Raw genomic sequence first — 21,757 nt, 5'->3', positions numbered from 1 at the left:
TTTCAGCCCTGTGCCTAAAGTGCTGATTCTGTGAAGTAGCTTTAAATGCTAATGAGCTGCTGCTGGCCACGCCCCTCTGAGAGGTGTTTGGATTAAATAAACACAATAGTGCTCTAGGGAGAGCTCAAGGTGATAATCTGCATATTTAATATCAACACTTTTGCACATCCTCCATGTCTGCAGACGGAAGGAATGAATGTGATGAAGCAGTTGTTTCTTCGTCCTCATGCTCTCCCTGCTTTGATTTAATCTCCTGGGGTCCGGTAGAACAGTCAGTCTATCTTAGGAAGGTTCCTAACGGAGCAGAATGACCCTGAGGTCCCTCAGTGGTCGCCATGATAAGAGCTGTTGGAATTCTAGACGAGAGGAAAGGAGCTCTGAAGCTTCCTTTATAACCTCCTTTAGGAAACACTGGACCTTCCTTTAGGAGAGGATAGGAGAACATGCTGTCCCACAATGCCTTGCAGCAACATTTACCGTGACGCAGCATCCGGCCGCTCACGGAAACAGCCGATCGTGAGAAATGCGTTTGATGAAAGTTACGGTGCTGATGAAGCAGTTCAAAACTTATACCGTAACTTCCAAAGAGCTTGGTTCTGAACGTTCAGCTCTGGATTCATCAAAAGGAGAAATATGAACGGTACTTTTACTGAAAGGATCCAATAGAGTCTCAGAGTCTCTGAGCTGTGTGGGGTTTCTGTACTACATGTTGAACTGTGATATCCAAAGTGATAGCTGAAGGCATCACTAGTTTATTATAACTCATTTGTATTTATTATAAATATGTCATATAATCATACCTATTGGATTCATGTGGGTTAATACGTGAGGCCGGAGGGGGGGCTTTGTAATGCAGGGTATCTGTCTCTGCTGTCCTGGTTCATAAAGCAGAAACAGCACCATCAGAGAGCACGGTGCAGAGGAGAGGCTCTCAGGAGCTTTAGAGGAGCTGTAGTTCCCCACAGCAGACGCTCTTAATGACGGCGTTCATCATCAATACGTGGATAGTGTCGGTCAGTCGGGTTCTCAAAGCAGCCTCTGTTCCTCAGTGCTGTTGAGTTCTCCTGTCCACTGTTCCTTAACCCCGGGACGTTTCACACAGAGGTCAGGAACAGAGGATAGATAGACCATAGGAGCTGATTTTTGGACGATTTCACCAGACCCCCCCTCAGGCGTCATGTCCTATCTGCATCTCCAGTTTGTTAAATCCGTAACTTTATAGAGTTTCAGCAGAAAGGAAATCCAAGTGCTTCTTATCTTGCTGCTCTTTATGCAGACAACTGTGCTCTTGGTTTTTGGGTCTTTTGTTGCAACTCCATTATGTTCAGGTATCCGCTGCCAAGATAAACAGATTAGATTCTTGGCTTTATTACACTTTTTAGCACTGCTTTCCATGCCCACATTTGAAATATTACTGTTTGTTTAGCCAAGAAATGTGGCACAAATATCTATAGAGCCAAGAAGATAACATTTTCAGATTTGTCCTCCAGAGTCACGTTTGTGTTTTTGATTGAAGTATCTCCAGCACAGCCTCAAAAACTGTCTTTCTTCATCTACAATACCTCTGCTGAAGAGACATGTGTTTGCCTTGGTGGGAAAATACTGTATATAAGAAGTAAGGAGACTATTCAGATTGATATTGCTGTATGTGATGACTACTTCCATTCGTGCAAGAGCTAAATACTTGCATCCTGGTTATTGAAGCTCAGTGACAGTTTACGATTTGACTTTCATTTTAAATTAAATGATCAACATGACAATAATTAATCATGCAAAATATTATTTGTTATTGTTCTTATTTCTATATCTTTTTGATCTTTTGTCACCTTTATTTATACCTTGACCTTTTTACTTTCATTTTAAAGTAAATGATCACAATTAAATGTTTATTGATCATCCACAAATGTAAATTATTATTTGTTAATATTATGATTATTATTATTTTTTAAAAATGTATTTCATTCTAGATTTAACCAACTATGTTTGTTTATGTGAGAGGAGCAGGTCTTTTGTTCAAGCTGCTGTCGGGTGAGATTTTTCCAACAGCCTTGTTTTTGTTGGTTAAAATATATCAGAAAACTACTCAGCATTTTATTTCCGCCAATAGTGTTATGGTGTGGGTTCTTTACGAATCGTAGGTCCAGCAGTGTCTCAGTCAGTAGGGGCTTGGACTGGGAATCGTAGGGTCGCCGGTTCAAGTCCCCAAACAGACTTGAAATATGGAAAGTGGACTGCTACTTGGAGAGTTGTTGTTTGGGAATGTGATTTTGCACAGAGGCATCTATTCTGCACTGAGATCCTGAAAAGAAAGCAAGATGTTCAGTATGAGAAACGGATGAACTAAAAAACAGAAGAGAACATAAAAACAGATTGGTGATAATTGAAGAAAGAGGCTGACAGATATTCACAGACTCCTCAGAGGATACATAACTGAGCCAGGAGCAGAAAATCATGTCTCATAAAAGTTTATCAAGAGTTTAAAACGAGAGCTCCAAACACTGCCGAGTGGAAACCCTTCGACAGAGATGAAAACATATGTAAAAGTTTGAGGGTTTAACGGTAATGTGAGCGTCCCTGAATACAGAAGAGATATAAAGGTTGTTATGACGACTCTCTTTTCAGTAGAGGCAAAGGCTGCCGGGAAACGCAGCATAATTAGTCCAGTAAATAAAAGAACATCAGAACAAACCAGCTGATTACAGCACACACACACACACACACACACACACACACACACACACACACACACACACACACACACACACACACACACACACACACACACACACACAGATGCAGCTCTTCTTTTTGCTCTTTTGAGTAATAAAGGATCACAGGTAACAATGTGTGAGTCTACTTTGAAAGGGGGAGGGGGAGCTGTTGGGAATAAAGCAGCATTTTCACCAGATGAAAACAGCAGGCGCTGCTCTTAAGTGTTGGGAGGCTGATTCTGTTGCATCAGGTTGTTAAAATACCAAATATCCGGAGAGGTAAACAAACCTGCATAATTCAGAGGGCTCTCTGCTAACATGGAGACTCAGAGACCAGCTGATGCTACTTCAAAGAGAGAGGAAGGAGTCTTAGAGGCTAAAATGAGTCAGCATTTTCTTCCTCCCTGTCCTCTGGTGCGCATGGTTTTCTGAATGTGTTTTTGGCTGTTAGCCTGAAATAAGGTCTGTGGTTAGCACTTAAGCTGAAGATATTTCGTAATGTTGGGCTATAAAGGAACTGCACGGTCACATGACTTCACGTCACCACCGCTAAGCTAAAGGCGGCTAATGTTGGGCTATAAAGGAACTACAGCACGGTCACATGACTTCACCTCACCACCGCTAAGCTAAAGGAGGCTACTGTTGGGCTATAAAGGAACTACAGCACGGTCACATGACTTCACCTCACCACCGCTAAGCTAAAGGAGGCTAATGTTGGGCTATAAAGGAACTACAGCACGGTCACATGACTTCACGTCACCACCGCTAAGCTAAAGGAGGCTAATGTTGGGCTATAAAGGAACTACAGCACGGTCACATGACTTCACCTCACCACCGCTAAGCTAAAGGAGGCTAATGTTGGGCTATAAAGGAACTACAGCACGGTCACATGACTTCACCTCACCACTGCTAAGCTAAAGGAGGCTAATGTTGGGCTATAAAGGAACTACAGCACGGTCACATGACTTCACGTCACCACCGCTAAGCTAAAGGCGGCTAATGTTGGGCTATAGAGGAACTACAGCACGGTCACATGACTTCACGTCACCACCGCTAAGCTAAAGGCGGCTAATGTTGAGCTATATAGGAACTACAGCACGGTCACATGACTTCACGTCACCACCGCTAAGCTAAAGCCGGCTAATGTTGGGCTATAAAGGAAGTTACACCTTGATCATTAAACGGTAAGAAACAACTTTGAAATTGTTCTTGTGTTGCTAAAGTTGGATTAGCTAAAGTGACCAATATGTCCTCAACCACAGTTAGCTTTGTGTGTGTGTGTGTGTGTGTGTGTGTGTGTGTGTGTGTGTGTGTGTGTGTGTGTGTGCGTTAGGGCTTTGACTTTTGCCCAAAAATCATATTCGAAGTTCGTTTGTTTATTAATATTAAAGTTCGAATGTATTCGAATATTTATTAATAATATTTTGACCATTAAATGTCTTCAGTAAGACCAATATTAGTATCACACTTCAGTTCGATGTTCTGTCCACCAGAGGGCAGTGTATCAGTCAATGGCGGGTGTCCGTAATATGTACAACATTAGTGTGGGTCCCACATATGACAGTTAACGCTCCATCGGAAATACACGAGTTTACAGGAACCTTTCGTGACGTGCACCTAGTCAGTCAATGATGCTTTCGGAAGAAAAACACAGTCACTTGTTTTGGTTTTTTTAATTGTATTATTATCAGACTCTGGATTAAACACAAACAGTTTTATCCACTGTTCTCATCAAAAATAAATAAAAAAATAAGCCAGTCAGGCTAAGTAGGTTAAGGCTTACTCCTCGTCAGGCGTAGTTGTCGTTGGCGCGGCCATTGTTTTAGAATATTGTTTTAAAATAAGCGCGATTGCGCGAACCAGGAGGATGCCAACGTCATAGGTCTACAGGACCAATGACCAATAATAGCCTTGATAATGAGCTCGCGGTTTTACTTCACCAGGCGTGAAAAAAACCTTGGAATCTGAATTGAAAACAACACTAATAAAAAATAATTCCCATATAGGTTCGAATATTAAGGGCTCCCTAAAATTCGTTCGAATTTCTTTATTTTTTTAAACAATCGAATTATATTCGAACAACGAAGTTCGAGGTCAAAGCCCTAGTGTGTGTGTGTGTGTGTGTGTGTGTGATTCAGTTCTCTCTTCTTGTTTTTGAGTTGTTTTATTAAAGCGTGTCACTCAGTCCTCCTCCCACTTGTCCCTCTTGGTTATCCTCTCTCCTCGGATAATAGAAGTTGATCAGTGTGAAGAGGAGTTCTCTCTTGGGAAACACGAAGAGACGTTCTGCGATAAAAATGTGATAATCAAAATGTCCCACAGCTTTCTCAAGAAATCTCATTTCACTGAGGAACACTAATCTAACCTAAAGCCCATATCCATATCTTAAACAGTCGAGATAATTGAGTTAAAGCAACTCAACCGGGGCTCCTGCGGTGATACCAATGTGGTTTATGATTCAAATAAAACATGTACTGTTAACTGTAAAAGCCAAACACAATGGACTGAAATCTAATTCATTGTATGAGTCTGAGGAGGAATAGGCTACTTTTAATTTGTGTGAATGACTGTTGATTTTTAAATTTGCTTGCAAGGAAACAATAAAAATGCGAAGAAAATGAATAAAACATGTTAAAGGTGACCGATACAGATGGCTGGATATGTTATGTAGGAAATACCACGCACAATGGTAGGAAGGTATATTATTACTATTTATTTCAGGATGCTAAACGTACAGAATTATACAAAAAAGGGCCCATTTTTCTCCAATAATTCTCTGTATTTGTAGGGCTGTCATATCCATAATCTGGATTTAATTGATATTTAAAATAATGTAAAGGCTATCGGTCAAAAAAAGAATGGCAGAGAACCCGCCCTAAGCTTGTACAATTACAAGAGTCAGAAATTCTTAAATATTCTTGAACCTCCGGCGTAAATCTGCCACAAGGAAGTTTGTTGAAGTTCAGCGTTTAAGTCCTTTATCTAATGCTAAGTCTGAGACATTAATCAGAGTATTCTCAGGCTTTCCTCTGAGGAAACACATTAGAGTGTTTGTTATCAGAGGGGGGAAAAGTTTAGTTTAAGAGGTTTCAGCGAGGACCAGGTAATTAAAGGTTTCTCACAAATCCCTCCGGAGAAGGGAGGGGGAAGAGGAGAGGATTAATTGCAAGGGAGGAGAGGAAATAAGACCTAGGGTTATACCGTAATGACACAGCAATTATTAAATGCAGAAAGCGGTGTGGGTATCTGAGGAGAGAAATAATGTCCTGACTTTCCCAAAGAATTCCATATACAAATACCATTCAACTCTGATGTCACCGCTTTCAAACAATGCTCCCAAAATACCCCTAAGATGTCCCCACTTTCCAAAAGTTTCCACCTTTTACATAGTCTTATAATTCCCCATTTTATCCAACAAACATCCCCACTTTTTAAATGTTTTAAATGTACTTTTTGAAAATGAGCAAACTTTGCACACATGAGCTCACTTCCAAAAAACCTGTTTCTGTCCACATATGATTCCACTTTCTCAAAATGTCCCTTGGATGTCCCACCTTTATAAAAATATTTCAACTTAGTATTCACTTCTGAACTCAAACAGGAAATTCCTGGAAGCCTCGGGACCTTTTTAAAATGCATTCCACACTCGGTAAGACAAACTGTTATTGGTTTAGCTTATCTCCAGCGTGTGTGTGTGTGTGTGTGTGTGTGTGTGTGTGTGTGTGTGTGTGTGTGTGTGTGTGTGTGTGTGTGTGTGTGTGTGTGTGTGTGTGTGTGTGTGTGTGTGTGTGTGTGTGGCCTGTTCTATTTTAAACAGCAGAAGACAGATGGTTAGAGATAATTCTTAACAATGACACGTCGGCCGGGTGGACAGAACTCGCTGTGGGCGAATCAGATGAGTTAAAATATCAGACTCTCCATCTCTTCTTCCAAAAGTTAAAGTCCCTGCTTCTGCTCCGGATTTAACTGTGAACATAAATCATCAGTAATGAAGCGAGAGGACAAGTAGGACATTATGATTGGGAGCAGCGGACGATGCTGTTCTTGTTAGGAGAGGACATGTTGATTATGGGATGCGGAGAAAACTCAAAGAAAAAGAGCTGGAAATAAACTGCCTCTGTGATTTAAAAAAGCTGCTTTTCTGCGACTTATGTGTATCCTGATGAGTAGAAGTATGTAATATGTGTGTTTTATACACAGACTGTCTACAAACAGGAAATAAAAATGCATAAATACATCTATAAAACATTAAAAGAGAAGACTGAGGCATCATGCATTATTCAAACACTGTAAATATTCCAGTCTGGTTAAAAGATGAGTCAAAGACTGTCCTTTTTTCCCCTTAAAGACACATTTCTCAAACATCAAACTGCATACGTGCACCGCCTCCGGCTGGATCCTCCCGCTTTCTTCCGTGAATCTAAATGTGTGTTTGTTCTGCAGAATAAAACCGGCTGCTGTCTCGGGGGGGAAGTGTGCACGAAGTTATTCCGGGTCGCGAAAGACCTGAGTTAAACTCTGCATCCCAGATCTGCAAATGATTCAGCAAGAAAGAAAAGAGCAGAATAAGAATTGTAATTTTTTCATTTATCATAATTTCTTTGAGCTTTTTGTGCTGCATTGCTTCCTCATTAGTCTCCGTCTCAACCCGACACAAGTTGTAATTAAAGTCATTAATATACACGTCTGTTGTCTCCACTTCCAGCCTGTTTGTGTGGATATTGTTAGAAATAATCAATACATTGAAACGGAACATTAAAAGATAATTCACTGTTTCTGGACGGATCATATTTGTCCAATTCCGGTAGTATTACCGGATGTTGTCTTTAGCCTCAGTTAGCATAAAGCTAATATTGTATTGTATGAGTAGTGGGAGAAGGACGCGTGGAGTTACAGACTAAACACACCGCCTCTACCTCTCACTCATTGATGCTGCAATGATACTGTTGCCTGTTTAATACCTGATAAACCTCAGAAGGATTGCATAATAGAATATCGTAGGTGAGAGCTCCAGGACATCACTAACAAGATGGCGACGGTGACGTCATAAGAGGACCCGCCCCCGACGACGCCAGCCAATAGAAGAGTCCGGAGAACCCCATGTGACAAGCGGCCAACAGGATCCAGCCCCCGCTACCAACCAATGAGAGCACGAGAGCGGAGCAGGTCTTATTTTGAAGTTGTTTATTGTATGGCGGGAAAGGGGTGGTTCTATAAAGCATGTTTGTATTGTAGAAGCGAGGTCTCTCTTGTTCCGGACCGCCAGACAGTAACTACTGATGAGCTCCACTCAGTCAGCGGCCTGTGGACGCGTGTCCCGGGCTATTGAGCCACAGCTGTGAAGCTTTTGTAAAACCTACTACTGCATCCTTTATTAAACACTCCTTTTAAACTTATGAGAGGAGCTTCACTTCGTTTCTTTTAAATCGACTCCCGGGCTTCGAATAAAAGAACATCTCTTACAGTTTGAACATGTTTGAGCTTCTTTGTTTGTATTTTTCTCTCGATCGACAAACGTGACATGTTTTGGTTTCTGAACCCTCGCTCGACATTCATTCGAATTTGAAGAACACTGACGAATCATCACGACGACGAGTTAGAGATGATTCAAGATGTTGGCTGAGACACAGTGGGGTAGTGCGCTGAAACTCCCACTGTAGCGAGGATTTCAGCCTCTGCAGACCATACACAAACAAAACCTATAGAACACACTGCAGGGACACAAGTTGTCCAAGAAGTCATTTGGACTAAACCAAAGTAGTTTTATTGCATGATGACACGCTAAAGGTGTTAGAAGACGTTCAGAGGATTGGTGGAAGACGTATTCTTTACTTGGGTAGAACTCAAAGTAGTCATACCACAGTGAGGAGATATGAACACTCCTCGGCTCTGTTGTGATTGTTCAACAGATTAGAGATGTCCCTCCCCTTAGCCTGTCACCTATAATGTGTTTGAGCGCTAGCCAATAGAAGTGCGATTGTCCCACTATGTTCCGGAAGTAAACAAAGGAGTCCAATGGAGACGTTTCAGCAGGGAACACAGGGATTTCAGCCTTTTTGCAGACCATTTACATGCACTAAAACTAGTATTACTGAATTGAATCTCTTATGTACTCATGGTGTATGAATTTGTTGTGTTTTGTGTGACTAATATAAATCTGGTTTTAGCTGTAATGAAGTAAAAAGAAAGTGTTACAGAGTCCACAGGTCAGGATGGGTACTGAGAAGTCCTTTTAACTCAAATCATAATGTTTTATTGACTCTAACCAGGTAATCGTGGGCCTGAACCTAACTACACTTCAACACTATGGTGTTGAATCAGAAAAACACCTTCTCTTCTGAGAAACAAATACCAACAATATATTTCATTTGGAGAATTTATCAAATAAACCATTTATTGTGGCAAAAATGAAGCCTTGTTCTCACACACTTATTCTTTGAGCAAATAAAACTCACATGGAAACACTTCATGTCAAAGGTCCTTTTTACTTTGATTACAAAAAATAAAACCTGTTGACTTGCATCAAAACATTTCATTCCCAATTAGTCACGAGGTTAAAATAAATAAAATCAAACCAGAGTTTTATAGATTCAAAATGACATCAGAAATGTGTGGATGGTTTTCACGTCACTGAAACACACTGGCATCGTCAGCTAAACACAAAACCAAACACGAGCCGAGGAGGCTGGTTCTGAAGGAACATTCTGAGTATTTCTCTCTTGCATCCTAGTAAATACGTCCCTTTGTATGTCAGAGTCCAAAAACAACACAAACAATGGAGCCGTCGTGAGGTCACGGTGGGAAAACTGTTCTGAAATATTCATTTGATGTTGATCTTTTTGAAACAATGTTTGTGAATCGAAAAAGCATTACAGAGACATTTGAAGTAAAATAATCACTGGTTTCAGCTTCTTAAAGGGGGGGGGGGGGGTATTACAGTGAAATAAGTATCTCTGACATTTGGAGTGTGGGTTGGACAGAAGAAGACTTTTAAAGACATCCAAATGTGCAATTCCTTTACCTTTATCTGTCATTACAGAGCAAACATGTTGTTCATGTCTCAGTTTATCAAACTACTACAATCTCAAAGCCTGGTCATCATTTATGTCACATTTTGTTGCTAAAAACATGCAGAAAATGGCAGTATTTTCTGATGGCTGGAGTGATACAAAGAGATATCCCTTTTAAAACTTTGACCCAACAACATGAAACCTGGATTTATCCAATGTTCACATTTCTGTCACAGATATGTTTGCAAAGCAGCTCATATTTAATTAGATAATGCCTAATTTGCATATTTAAACATTCAGAAAGCCTGCAATACAAAACATAAATATACATCTCGTAATGTAAGGTGTGCATTGGGAGGTTTCGTGGTGAAATGCATTAGTTGTTGTGATGCCTTTAATCCTGTTGGTCCTTATTTGGACGTACAGAAGCAGAAAAACAGTTTTGTTGTTTCCATATGAACGCAGGTTGTGAACAGCAGGTAGAAGAAAAAGCATCGTGGATAAATGTAGCTGGGGCGCTAACACCGGCTGCCCCCTGCTGAGCTAATATTTCTCATTCTTTATTACGTCCTCATTGTTGGGTCTAAATAACGGCTGTGGTGACGATGAATGACCTGCCTGCTGCTCACTTTGCATGAACAAAGCTTGTTTTTCTGCTGATAACTTAAAGTAACTCTGTGTGACATCAGTCGGTATACACCCTGAGCTAGCTCTCTCGTTCAGCTCCAAGTGACCATAAAGGGATTTATAATTCATCAGGTGTTTAAAAACTTTGGATTGTAAACTTCAGGATGAATTTTCAAAATATTTGAAGGAGAATATCCACCTGCCCTCAACTAACATTTAGATAATCATGAAGAAAACCAAAAAACAACATGTTCTTCACATTGATTATCCTCCTCCTGTTTATGTCTTCTTAAAACTCTGGAAGGTAAAACCAGAGAGCTGTGAGTCATCTAGAGTTTTACGAGTTAGCAGCTCCCAAAGCGGCTTGATTTGCAAAGAGTCGATTAGATTATTGTTTCTATCAAATTTCAGCATCTGATTTCTTGATTGCCATTGGGATGTATTTCAAAAACACAATGAAAACGTTCTTAAGATGGATGACCCTCCCTCACTGTGTGTGATCCATGGATGTATCAACAGAGCTGAATCAAAAGGTTCTTTCCAGACGGATTTCTGTCAGAATTTGATTGTTTTTTTACTTTTCATCAAATTTTTTACATTTTTCAAAATGTTGACGTCTTAGTCTCTGAAAAAAGTCTGAATTAGAACTTCTTTCTCACAATTCTGAAACAAGTCATTTATATTTCTTTTAGAATTTGATCTTTTCTGAGATCCAGAACATTTTCTTAGAATTCTTATAAAAATCTGTATTTCTAGTTTTCTCATAATTCTGAAATGAGCTTTACTGTTGCTCAGAATTTTGACAGTTTTTCTGAAGTCATGCTCACAGATCCAAAAAAAGGTCAGAACTTTTATTTGTTTCAGATAATTTTCTGGTTTACTTTTGATCTGGAGTTTTCGCAGAATCAGATTTTTTTCTCAGTTCTGAAAAAAGTCTGAAATTAGATTTTTCTTTTCGAATTTTAACTATTTTTCAGAATTCAGGCTATTTTCTGACAAAAACCGGAAAAAAATCTGTATTTTGGCTTTTTTCTCAGAAGGGATAGAGATATTTGAAGATATTTGTGGTGGAAACTTCTGAAGCAATGGAGACGGAGCAGAGAGACGCTGGAGAGCAGGAGCTCAATGGCAAAACACTGTTGGGTTTATTCGGAGTTACGGCCGGAGAATTGACAAGACATTACTGTAGACACGAGTTGCCACAGCGGTTGCCAAACCAATTCTGAAGATCTCAGGGATAGGAAGAGGTTTTAACTAGTTCCGAATGGGTAATCAACATTCCTCATCAGTGAGACCAGACAAATATGGACCCTGAATCTAACTGAAGCTGTCGTCCATGGAAAAGAATGTACGCCAGGGAACCTACGTTCCGGATAAGAGGGGCTTCTAGACGTCCCTGAGGGATAAACTGTCTCAGGTCAGCTTGTCCTCGGTCATAGACTGTTATCAGCAATGCGCCCAAGCTGCCCCTCCTTAATGAAGAGCACCTGTAAGGCCTATGCCAGAGGAGGACAGAGAGGAAGGACGTAACGGAGCTAAAGATTTACAAGCTTACACAAAATATTCCCCAACAGTTCGTATGATACATTTTTTGATAGATGTGGTTATCAAAGTGTTATCAGCACTAAACAGCCTTTGGTTCTGATGTCCATCGCAACCACTTAGGCATTCCTTTGTCTTTGTTTGCATGCAGAATTTTCTATTTCATTTAGCATTTGGTCTGAGTCCAAGTTTGACGCTTTGGTCTGACAAACATTACTAATACATCCATGGATCCCTGCATTCATTTATCCACCTCCTGTCTACATTTCAAAACAGCATTCAAACCCATTTTACAACGAGTAAAAAACCTCAACGGAATCAAGTGAAATGTAAGTGTGCTTGATCAGTTTGAGAACAACGCATTGGAAAATTGTTTTCCAATAAAAGCATCTGCAGTTAAATCCACTTCATTTCCCGCCAGTATAATTTCATTTTACAGTCTTCAAAATAAAACTCCTTTCACTTAAATAACAAAACTTCAACATCATAAACATGTATTCACATAAATCTGCACAAATACAAATATAGATTTATTTAGATAGTCTCTGGTAAACACATGTTTTCAGACATCCTATTTATCCTCCTTTGAAAGTCCCTCCTCGTTTGTTGCAGCTTTTCCGAGTCCTGCTGCATCGTCATCCTTAGTCTCTAACATCGATAAAGTTGCAGGAGATCCGGAATAATCCGTGCTGGTCAGCCCAAAGGTAAGATGGGAGGTAGAGCTCACTGGTGCAAACGTCCACAGAAAATAAAATCTTTAGTACTTACCCATTTGTCCAAAGAGATATTATAAAACGGGTCATTCTGTCACTTTTTGTATTTGCCCAAGACCGTCCATCCATCTCATTCAGACTCTATCGACTGACTCTCTAAAAACTAAAGTGATGTGTTCTTACGAGACTCATTGCATTAGCTGGCAGGAAAGAGGAGGCTCTAAAACTCATAGAGACTTTTAGAGACTTGAATCAATAAAACAAGCTTTTTTTTGGTTTATCGAAACTCGATTCAGCTGATCCAACGCTCAGAAGTCATTGAAATGAAAAGGTTTTATTCTAGCTGCTCTGATCTAATGTCCTCAGTGTTTCTAAATCCTGACCTGGAGGCACTTTGTCTTTGGCACTTTAACCCTCGATGTGAACACAATTAAAGGATAAATTATTGCGTAAGTTTCACAATTAGCGAGGGTTTTAATCACACGCAGCTTTCGTCCTTGACTCCGTGACTTTTGTTAGGCTTACACAAAGAGAAATCCTTCATCTCTCCGCTGCAGTGCGCCAATCCATTCCGGAACTTGGCCACGTCGCCCAGCTGGCTGGAGCTGTAGGCCATCGGCGGGATGGTGTTCACCAGGATGAGCTGCAGCGGCTTCTTCTCCGGCCGGTACCGGCAGCGGACATAGCGCTGGAACGCTGCCCGGTACGTTTTATTAAACAGTGTGTAGACCAGCGGGTTGACCGCGGACGACAGATATCCGACCCACACGAAAACGTTCAGCAGGCCCCCCATCAGCGCCGCGTCGCACACCTCTGGGTCGCACACCACCACCAGAACATTGGTGATGAAGAACGGGCACCACATGACCACGAAGAGGAAGAACACCACCCCGAGGACTTTGGATGCCTTCTGCTCGTTGCTGATGGACTGCATGGTGCGGCGCCCGAACACGGAGCCGGAGATGCTTCCTCTGGCGCCTCCAAGCCCGCCATTACTCCCCCTGCCGCCGGCCTCGCGACTCAGGGAACGCCGGAAGAGTTTCTCAGAGGACAGCGAGGTCTGCGGCAGGAAACTCAGGGTGAACGTCGTGCTCCATTTGGGCCGCGGCACCAGCTGGTCCAGGCACAGCGTGGCCTCGTTCTGGAGGGCCCTGATGGTCAGGAAGTAGGTGACCACCATGATGGTGAGCGGCACGAAGAAGGCCACGAAGGAACCCACCAGCACAAAGTTGTTGTCGGTCAGCATGCAGCTGCCATCTTTGAAGACCTTGGAGTGATCTCGGAGTCCCAGGACGGGGATCGGCATGGAGATTCCTGTGGAGAGGAAAGAGGAAATACTCAGAGGACCGATGGTTTCTGTGAGCTGATGTTTTATGTGGTAATGGAGGGACCAGGATTAAAGACAGAAACACTTGTTGTCCGTTATTATAAACTCTTCATAGTTCAGATTGTGGGTCATTGTCTTGTTATTGAGTGCAGAACTTCCTCCATTATAAAACACTGAAGCACCATCAACACAATGTTCTTTAAAGCAGGGCTTCATTAATTCTCCACGGGGCTAAAAGGAGCCGTGGACACAAACTGAAAAAACCTGTCTTTTGTCCTTTCAAGAGAATAAAGGACCCAGAACGCACCGTCAATCCAAAGCACACAATAACACGGGAAAGGGCAGAATAACAGCATTTACAGGCTGTGAATGTGTGTGTGACGATAAGAGGGAAAGGTCTTTAAAACCTCCTTCTGCTTCTGTGAGCCACCCCTCTTGTTTTACATGAAGACGGTTAATCAGTGCAGAGGTGTTCCAGTATGAATCCTGTATGTTCAGATAAAGGATGGATGGTGTTTTAGATGCGCTCCAAAATGTGGATTTTATTGGTCTGTGTTACACCCTAATACCAAGTTAGTCTGGCCGGTAGTTTTTCCTCTAATCCTGGTTGCAAACAAACAGAGTGGGAGGCAGAAATGCAGGACAATTATACTGTGGAATACTTAAAAGTAGCATCAACAGAAACATAACAGCTAACGTTAGGCCACAGTAGCAGTGAGTTTGTAGCTCCACATGTTGCTGTGTGAATGGGTGACGGGCCCATCTGTGTGTGCAGGACAAACAGCGGAGTGTAAACTCTCCGGCGCTGCTCGGTGAACACGACACATATTGATCCGCTGGAGCGGAAACGTCTTGTGTCTCATTACAGAGCGTTTCCTGTGAGGTGTGTTTTCACTTTTCTGCTTGACGGAGTCTGAAGGAGGACATCTGCGTCTCTTTGACTTTACTTCCTGCTGATTAAACCTGAGCTCATTAAAACAAATGATCTCCAGGAAGGAAGGAAAACAAGAGCCTGGCGATGTGAAATCAACCTGCTGAAACATGTTCACACACCATCAAATATCTGCAGAAATGGTCCTTTGTATCAATAATAACCCTTTTTGAGATTACGCCAAAAACAAGACAGTATTCTGACGTTTAAGAATAATGCTAAAGTTTGACACCTTTTTTATTTTTACTATAATTTGTGGTTTTATAACTAACACTAACCTCTCGAGCAAAATGCAGTGCAGTATTTTAGTATTTTTAAAGAACAGTATTTGTACTGAAGTCGAGGGTCTGAGGGGCTTCAACCTCTGTGAACCCACGGTCAAACTGTGTGTGTGTGTGTGTGTGTGTGTGTGTGTGTGTGTGTGTGTGTGTGTGTGTGTTCAAAGGTTCAAAGGTGTTATTGGTCATATGCACAGCAGATACAGCGTATATGTTGGCAATGAACATCTTATGTCCCATGCTCCTCCAACAACTCAACATACATGGTGCAGATAAGATAATAAAATAGTGCAAAAAGAGAGAAGAATATTTACAATAACAACAACAAAGATTTGAGGATGTGAAATATATACATATGTGGAATACATTGAGAGTATTTAAACACTTTACTCTGTTGAATGAGGAGGTATGGACAGATGCATATATTACGTATAACAGATGTATATGGCAGATATGTACAATATATAGATATGTGTACTATAAACAGATATGTATGGCAGATGTGTATAATATATATATATATATATATGTATGTGTGTACTATAAACAGATGTGAGTAGACATTCACAGAGCTCAGGAGTTCAGCAGTCTTATAGCCTGTGGTATAAAACTGTCTCTGAGTCTGGTGGTCTTGGTCCGGATGCTGCGGTACCGTCTGCCAGACGGCAGCAGACAGAACAGACTGTTGCTGGGGTGATGGGGGTCCTTTAATATCCTACCGGCCTTCTTCCTACACCACTGGGTGTAGAGGTCCTCCATGGATGGCAGCTCCGTCCTGGTGATGTGCTGAGCAGTTTTCACCACCCTCTGTAGAGTCTTACGGTTGAGGGCGGTGCAACTGCCATACCAGGCGGTGATGCAGCCAGTCAGGATACTCTCGATGGTGCACCTGTAGAAGTTGCAGAGTATCCTGGAGTCCATGTTGAACTTCCGCAGCCTGCGGAGGAAGAAGAGCCGCTGTCGAGCCGTCTTGGATATGACCCTGGTGTGATGTGTCCATGTCAGGTCCTCACTGATGTTTACCCCGAGGAACCTGAAGCTGCTGACTCTCTCCACGGGAGTCCCGTCGATGGTGATGGGTGTGTGTGCCTCTCTCTGCCTCTTCCTGTAGTCCTCAATCAGCTGTGTGTGTGTGTGTGTGTGTGTGTGTGTGTGTGTGTGTGTGTGTGTGTGCAGACAGACAGCTGACTGTTTCCCAGTGGGAGTGTTACAGTGGCTCATCTACAAACTGGAGGGAGACCAACCGAAATACACTACAACACTACAATTATAATAGAAATGATAATACATGAACTCAAATGTGTTTTATTACGTCAAAGTGATCTTTTACATCTCAAATCAGATTATACTTGAGACCAACTGCAGGCTGTCACCAAATGTCAAATGTCCTTCAGGAGTTCCCGAGGTGTTGAGTCCAGGAGAACATTATGAACGGAGATCACAGACCCTGACCGAGCACACAGGGGTTCAAGGGTCTTAAGATTGGTAATGAACCTCAGTGGTAGGCAGTATTTAAAGAGCGTAGGCGCGTAGACATTTATTTATATGAACAAGATCACCAAAGCACAGACATGAACAAAAAAGAAAGAAAAGCAAGACCTGTTTCTTCATTTTTCTACCAGTTGTTGAATTGAAATATTCAAAATGTTTCATAAACGTGGGACGACTCATCAACTAATCGCTTGAACTACAAGATCTTGGTTGAGGGCAGCCTTAGCTTACAGTGTCAATAAGACGAGTCGAAGGTGAAAGAGAGGAAGACTTGAGTTTATACAGGGAGACAGAAGGTATCATCGCTGTCCCCCGAGCATCCATCACCTCTCTCTTTCTGCAGGATCCACAAATCAAAAGCCAGATTTAGTCAAAGCTTTCGGTGTTCTTCTCCGTTTGTCCCTGGTGGGCAACGCTCTGCTCTAAATACATGAAAATCAGAGACACAAGTAAGACCTGACAGAAAGTGGGAGAGGAGATGAAAGCAGATCAAGAGACAGAAAATAGGAAGAGGAGGAGGAGGAGGCTTTAAACACAAAGGAGATGAAGAGGAGGAGATTTTCAGGGTCTCATTTTAAAATGCAACAAAGGGAGTTTTAAGAGGGACGGAAAATCTGTAGGAAAAACTGATGTGTCTAAAGAAAGTGCTGTGGATTTAGTGAGGCTTAAACTCGACTAATGTTCGTCCTTGTTGATGGGTGCTGTGATCCACGAAACAATTTGGACTTCATTATTGTATTTAATTTATAGCGCATGAGAAGGTGCAGAATAAATATTGAATATTGAATCTGAATCTGTCAGTTGCTTTTGTATGTCCCACAATTTACCCATCTTACAGCAATTCATATAACGGACTGAACCGACGGGTAAAGGAGCTCTGTCCTGGACAGCCCTCTGCACACTGTGGAGGTGGGGGTGGTGGGGGTTAGGAGGCTGATGGTAAAGCTGTCATCACTATTTGACAAGGTGAACCGTTGCTGTGTCCACCTCCAACCTCTTCCTCTACGTGTGTGTGAGGAAGGTTTCTCTGTTTAGCTTTCCTACCCAGTTCCTGTAGAGAATATATACAGCTCTTTCCCCTTCAGCCACAACTTGTTCTGGGAGAGTTTGCTATTCAAATGATCACAGTGTGTGACTGTAGAGGCATAACGATATAAAAAAGAGTTCAGGGATAAAAAGAATTTCAAAAGGCTTGTTTGTGGAAGAAATCTGCAGATGTGATTAAAAATAAAAGGATTTTTGTTTGTTCTGTGAGTGAGTAAAATAAAGGATACGACCGAGCAGGTGTCTGCCTGAATCGCCTCCATCCGACTCCTTTGTTTACCTACAGAACATAGTGTCATCACTACGGAACACTCGCTCCAACACATTGTAGTATAGGCTCAGGGGCGGGACATCTCTAAGCCGTTGACCAATCACAACAGAGCCAACCATCAGATTAGACTGGATAAAAAATACAGTAGGATTCGAACCAAAAGCGTTTTTCTTGAGAAAATGATGTAGAAATGTAAGGCTTAAAGAGGTTAATAATATAAGTTGAATTCCAGTATTACTGACAGCAGTGGCGGTCAGGTTCAACTACGGTGGGGCTAACCCATACAGCGGTGGGGCTCAAATCAGTGCCATCATTTCAATGTGAATATATATTCAATAAAACAACACCCCCCACAGCTAGAACACACACACACACACACACACACACACACACACACACACACACACACACACACACACACACACACACACACACACACACACACACACACACACACACACACACAGAAGGTATAGTTAATAGTTACGTCGTCCTAAAGCCATATATAGTCTATCACACAACAGCCAAGAGTTCAGTCTGCTAACAAATTAAGTATGCTAATTAGGCAAAAGGTTGCAGCAAGGAAGAGCACCACCACTACCCAGAAAATGTCGGCAGGCGAAGCAGAAAGTTGCATCCATCTCCTGCGAGCACAATAGAACTTCCGGTTAACTCCCGTGTGTTGAGTGTAGCTCGACTACTTCCGGTAGGTTGTGTCGTTGTGGAGATCGGAGACGCTAGTTTAGAGTGGCTGCTAATAATCTGGTTGACAAAGTTTAAATATGAGTGGATTTCGGGTGTAAGAGAGGCGGTTGGCGTATCAACGCGTGTAAAGACCGCGCTCCACTGCTGTGTACCACTCAGTAATAATTGGTGGAGGTACAACAGCACCATAAGCTTCCAGAGCTTTCCAGTGGATGTGTCGGAGAGAGCCGAATGGATGGTAAGAGTACGGGGGACGACTTCACCGGTAGCCGCCATCAATTCCGACATACCCCCATTCCGACATTGACGTCTAATTGTCGAAGTGGAAGCAGTTCCATTGTTTTCAAAGCTCCCACCACTCCGACAAAAAAAACGTCCCGTCATTCCGACATTAGGGCCATTAATGTAATAAGGGAAATGGGTCCTATCTTGCAGTAGCCTATTTGCTTGCGTGCTTTCTGTAGTCCGTGTGTAAAAAAAACATGAAATCTTATGAAAGCATTCTACACTATTAATGTATGGGGTGATGCAATCCGTGCAGCCAGGGTTCGGGTGAGTGAAATTAGGGGGAAACTTGGCTTGGTGTCAATTCCTCTAATGCTGACGTTTTAAATAAATCTGCTCCAATACCTTGATACCTTGACACACACTCGGAGACAGTAAAAAAAAGTCCTAGCTGCAAAGCGTGTTTTGATGTGCTCTCGTTGCTCTCCTGCACACAATTGCGTGCGTGCCAAGCAGTCGGCCTAATACACGAGTCCTGTTTTACAGAACAAATAGCCACCTGGCACCTGCGTTGCAGTTTAGCTCGTAATAGCCTACTGTATGTAGAAAATAGAATTATCACTAGGCCAAAACTGTGTACTGATTCAAAGGATGTTTTCTCCTCCAGTAAACTGCATAAGTATGTAGTTGTAAGCGGGTGGTTTGAGCGCAAGACGATGGGGGGCGGGGTCCCGCCCGCCTGCCGGCCTAGACGTTGCAACACACCTGTGTTGCATCTGTTGATTGGGAATGGTGGATGGGTGGGTGCTGGGAATATAATGGGTATGTTTGTGGTGAGACAGCAGGGCAGGGAAAGGAGATACGATTGAGCTCCACGCCAGAGCTGCCGTGCCAGGACGTGGGTGAGTTTTGTATTGTATCCGTCGTAAGTTGAGATCAGCCTAAGAGATAAAGATTGTTGCGTGTTGCGATTACTGGTCTTTTGACTCCGTTATGCCCCACTTTCGGCGGCCGAGGCGAGGAGGCCAGCGTATCAGGTAGTATTGTGGTGTCTTTCTGTTTTCCGGGGAATTGGCTTCCCCGGCGGGTTTCTCTGTGTATGTGTGCATGTGTGCGCGAATGAGCGGGGAGAAGAGCAAGCTCATTTGACGTGCGAGATCTGTACAGAGGAATAGGAGGGGATAGCCTTGGCTTGCTGTGCTATTGGGTTGCTGTGGATGCCTTCTGACTTTTGATGTCTTTTAACACTGGATTTGAGATTATGATTAATTTAACGTGTTTTATCTGATTGTACTTTGCACATTTGAAACGGCTATGAATTTATTGTATTTATTGCTAACTTATCCATCGTCATTCCCTGTGTTTATTTCCTGCCTGTTATTTATACAACTATTTATAGCACGTAGCACTTAACATTTGTGTGATGTCATGTTTGGGCCATTGCTCTCTTCCCCATGTGCCTTGAAAATAATGAGAAATAAAAGTCTTTGCCTTTTCATAAGAAATTGTGCGTGTGATTGATTCAGTGCCCAGATAACTCTGTCCTGATGAGGTAACCTGCAGGGGGCAGCATTTAGGCTGCATTATAGCCCCTTTACATAGTGGCTAAAATACGTGTGTTTCTTAACAGGTAGCGTCTTGAAACTTTCTTCTGTCAACTTAAAGTCCAATCAAACTTCATTCAAAGGAAGTCCATAATTCAAATGAAATTGTTTTCTAACGAAAAAGACCAAACTTAGGCTTCTAGAGCTCTACTGAAGCACTTCTTAATTTAAAAAAAATGTAGGCTATTAAATGTAGGCCGCAATTTAGGACAGGCCGGCTCGTTTTGGTCACAGTGCATTTGCCTGAAGCTCTATGGGCTGCACACAGTTTTTTAGTGCAAACTAGACGACCATTGTATAGCAGTGCCTAATGATTCTGGAATTCACTTTGCTGCTGCTGTAGCTCATACTTTGCGGCAGTTCGCTATTGCTTTCGGTTTGAGATCCAGTGAGGGCCACCCAACAAATTATGCCACACAACTTTTGTTGAGTTGTAGTAACAAAAACAAATGATTTAAAAAAATATATTAGATAGGCCTATGTTAGCAAATTGGACCAGACAGAGTTTGCTATGTTGCGCCGGTTTAACTTTGCTGGTGAGAAAGCATCACACAATCAAGATAACCAACGTAAAACACAACTGATGGACTTTGAGGGCAAGCGACTGGTAGCGACGTGTCGGCATATAGGCTAGGCTACTATAATACTACTAATAATAATAATAATAATAATAAACTTTATTTATACAGCGCTTTTCTTGAACAGAATCACAAAGTGCTTTACAGATAAAATAAACAAAATAGCAACAACAACAACAACAAAAAGGGTTAATACAAAATAAACAATGACAAAATTAAACTTATTTAAACCCTTCAAAAGCTTTGCGGTATAAATGAGTCTTAAGGAGAGACTTAAAATGTGTGACAGAATCTGCCAACCTTAGTTCCTCAGGCAATTCATTCCATAATTTTGGAGCTAAGACGGAAAAAGACCGGTCTCCTTTACTTGCAAGGCGGGACTCAGGGATGGTTAATAAGCCTGCCTGCAGACCTCAATGTACGGGTAGGACGATAGGGCACTAACAAGTCTGAAATGTAATTGGGGGAAAGGTCATGAAGAGCTTTAAAAGTTAAAAGAAGAATTTTAAAATTAATTCTCCAGAATGGGAGCCAGTGAAGTGCTGCTAGGATATGTGTTCACACCTTTTAGTCCTAATGAATGATGATGGGTAGCGGGCGGGTGTGGATATCAATTGTTGAAAAAAAAAAGCATTGCCTCGGGTGGATGGCGGGTGGATTATTGATAGCTGCGGGTGCAGATGACATTAGGCTCATCCGT

General features: G+C 42.0%; 1 protein-coding gene across 1 annotated transcript in view; it reads right to left on the bottom strand.

Annotated features, from left to right (window-relative positions):
- Positions 1-12,663: 12,663 nt before the first annotated feature.
- The window catches only part of LOC134866850 (5-hydroxytryptamine receptor 2A-like), a 32,111-nt gene continuing 23,017 nt past the window's right edge, over positions 12,664-21,757 (bottom strand). The window contains exon 3 of the mRNA XM_063887022.1: positions 12,664-13,917. Within this exon, the coding sequence (XP_063743092.1) occupies positions 13,082-13,917 (836 nt within the window). The 3' untranslated portion in view covers positions 12,664-13,081. The remainder of the gene's footprint in view (positions 13,918-21,757) is intronic.

This window comes from Eleginops maclovinus, chromosome 7 (assembly GCF_036324505.1).
Source record: "Eleginops maclovinus isolate JMC-PN-2008 ecotype Puerto Natales chromosome 7, JC_Emac_rtc_rv5, whole genome shotgun sequence".
Taxonomy (NCBI): Eukaryota; Metazoa; Chordata; class Actinopteri; order Perciformes; family Eleginopidae; genus Eleginops; species Eleginops maclovinus.
The sequence above is the reverse complement of the archived record's forward strand: the minus strand, read 5'-3'. Positions and strand labels throughout refer to the sequence as shown.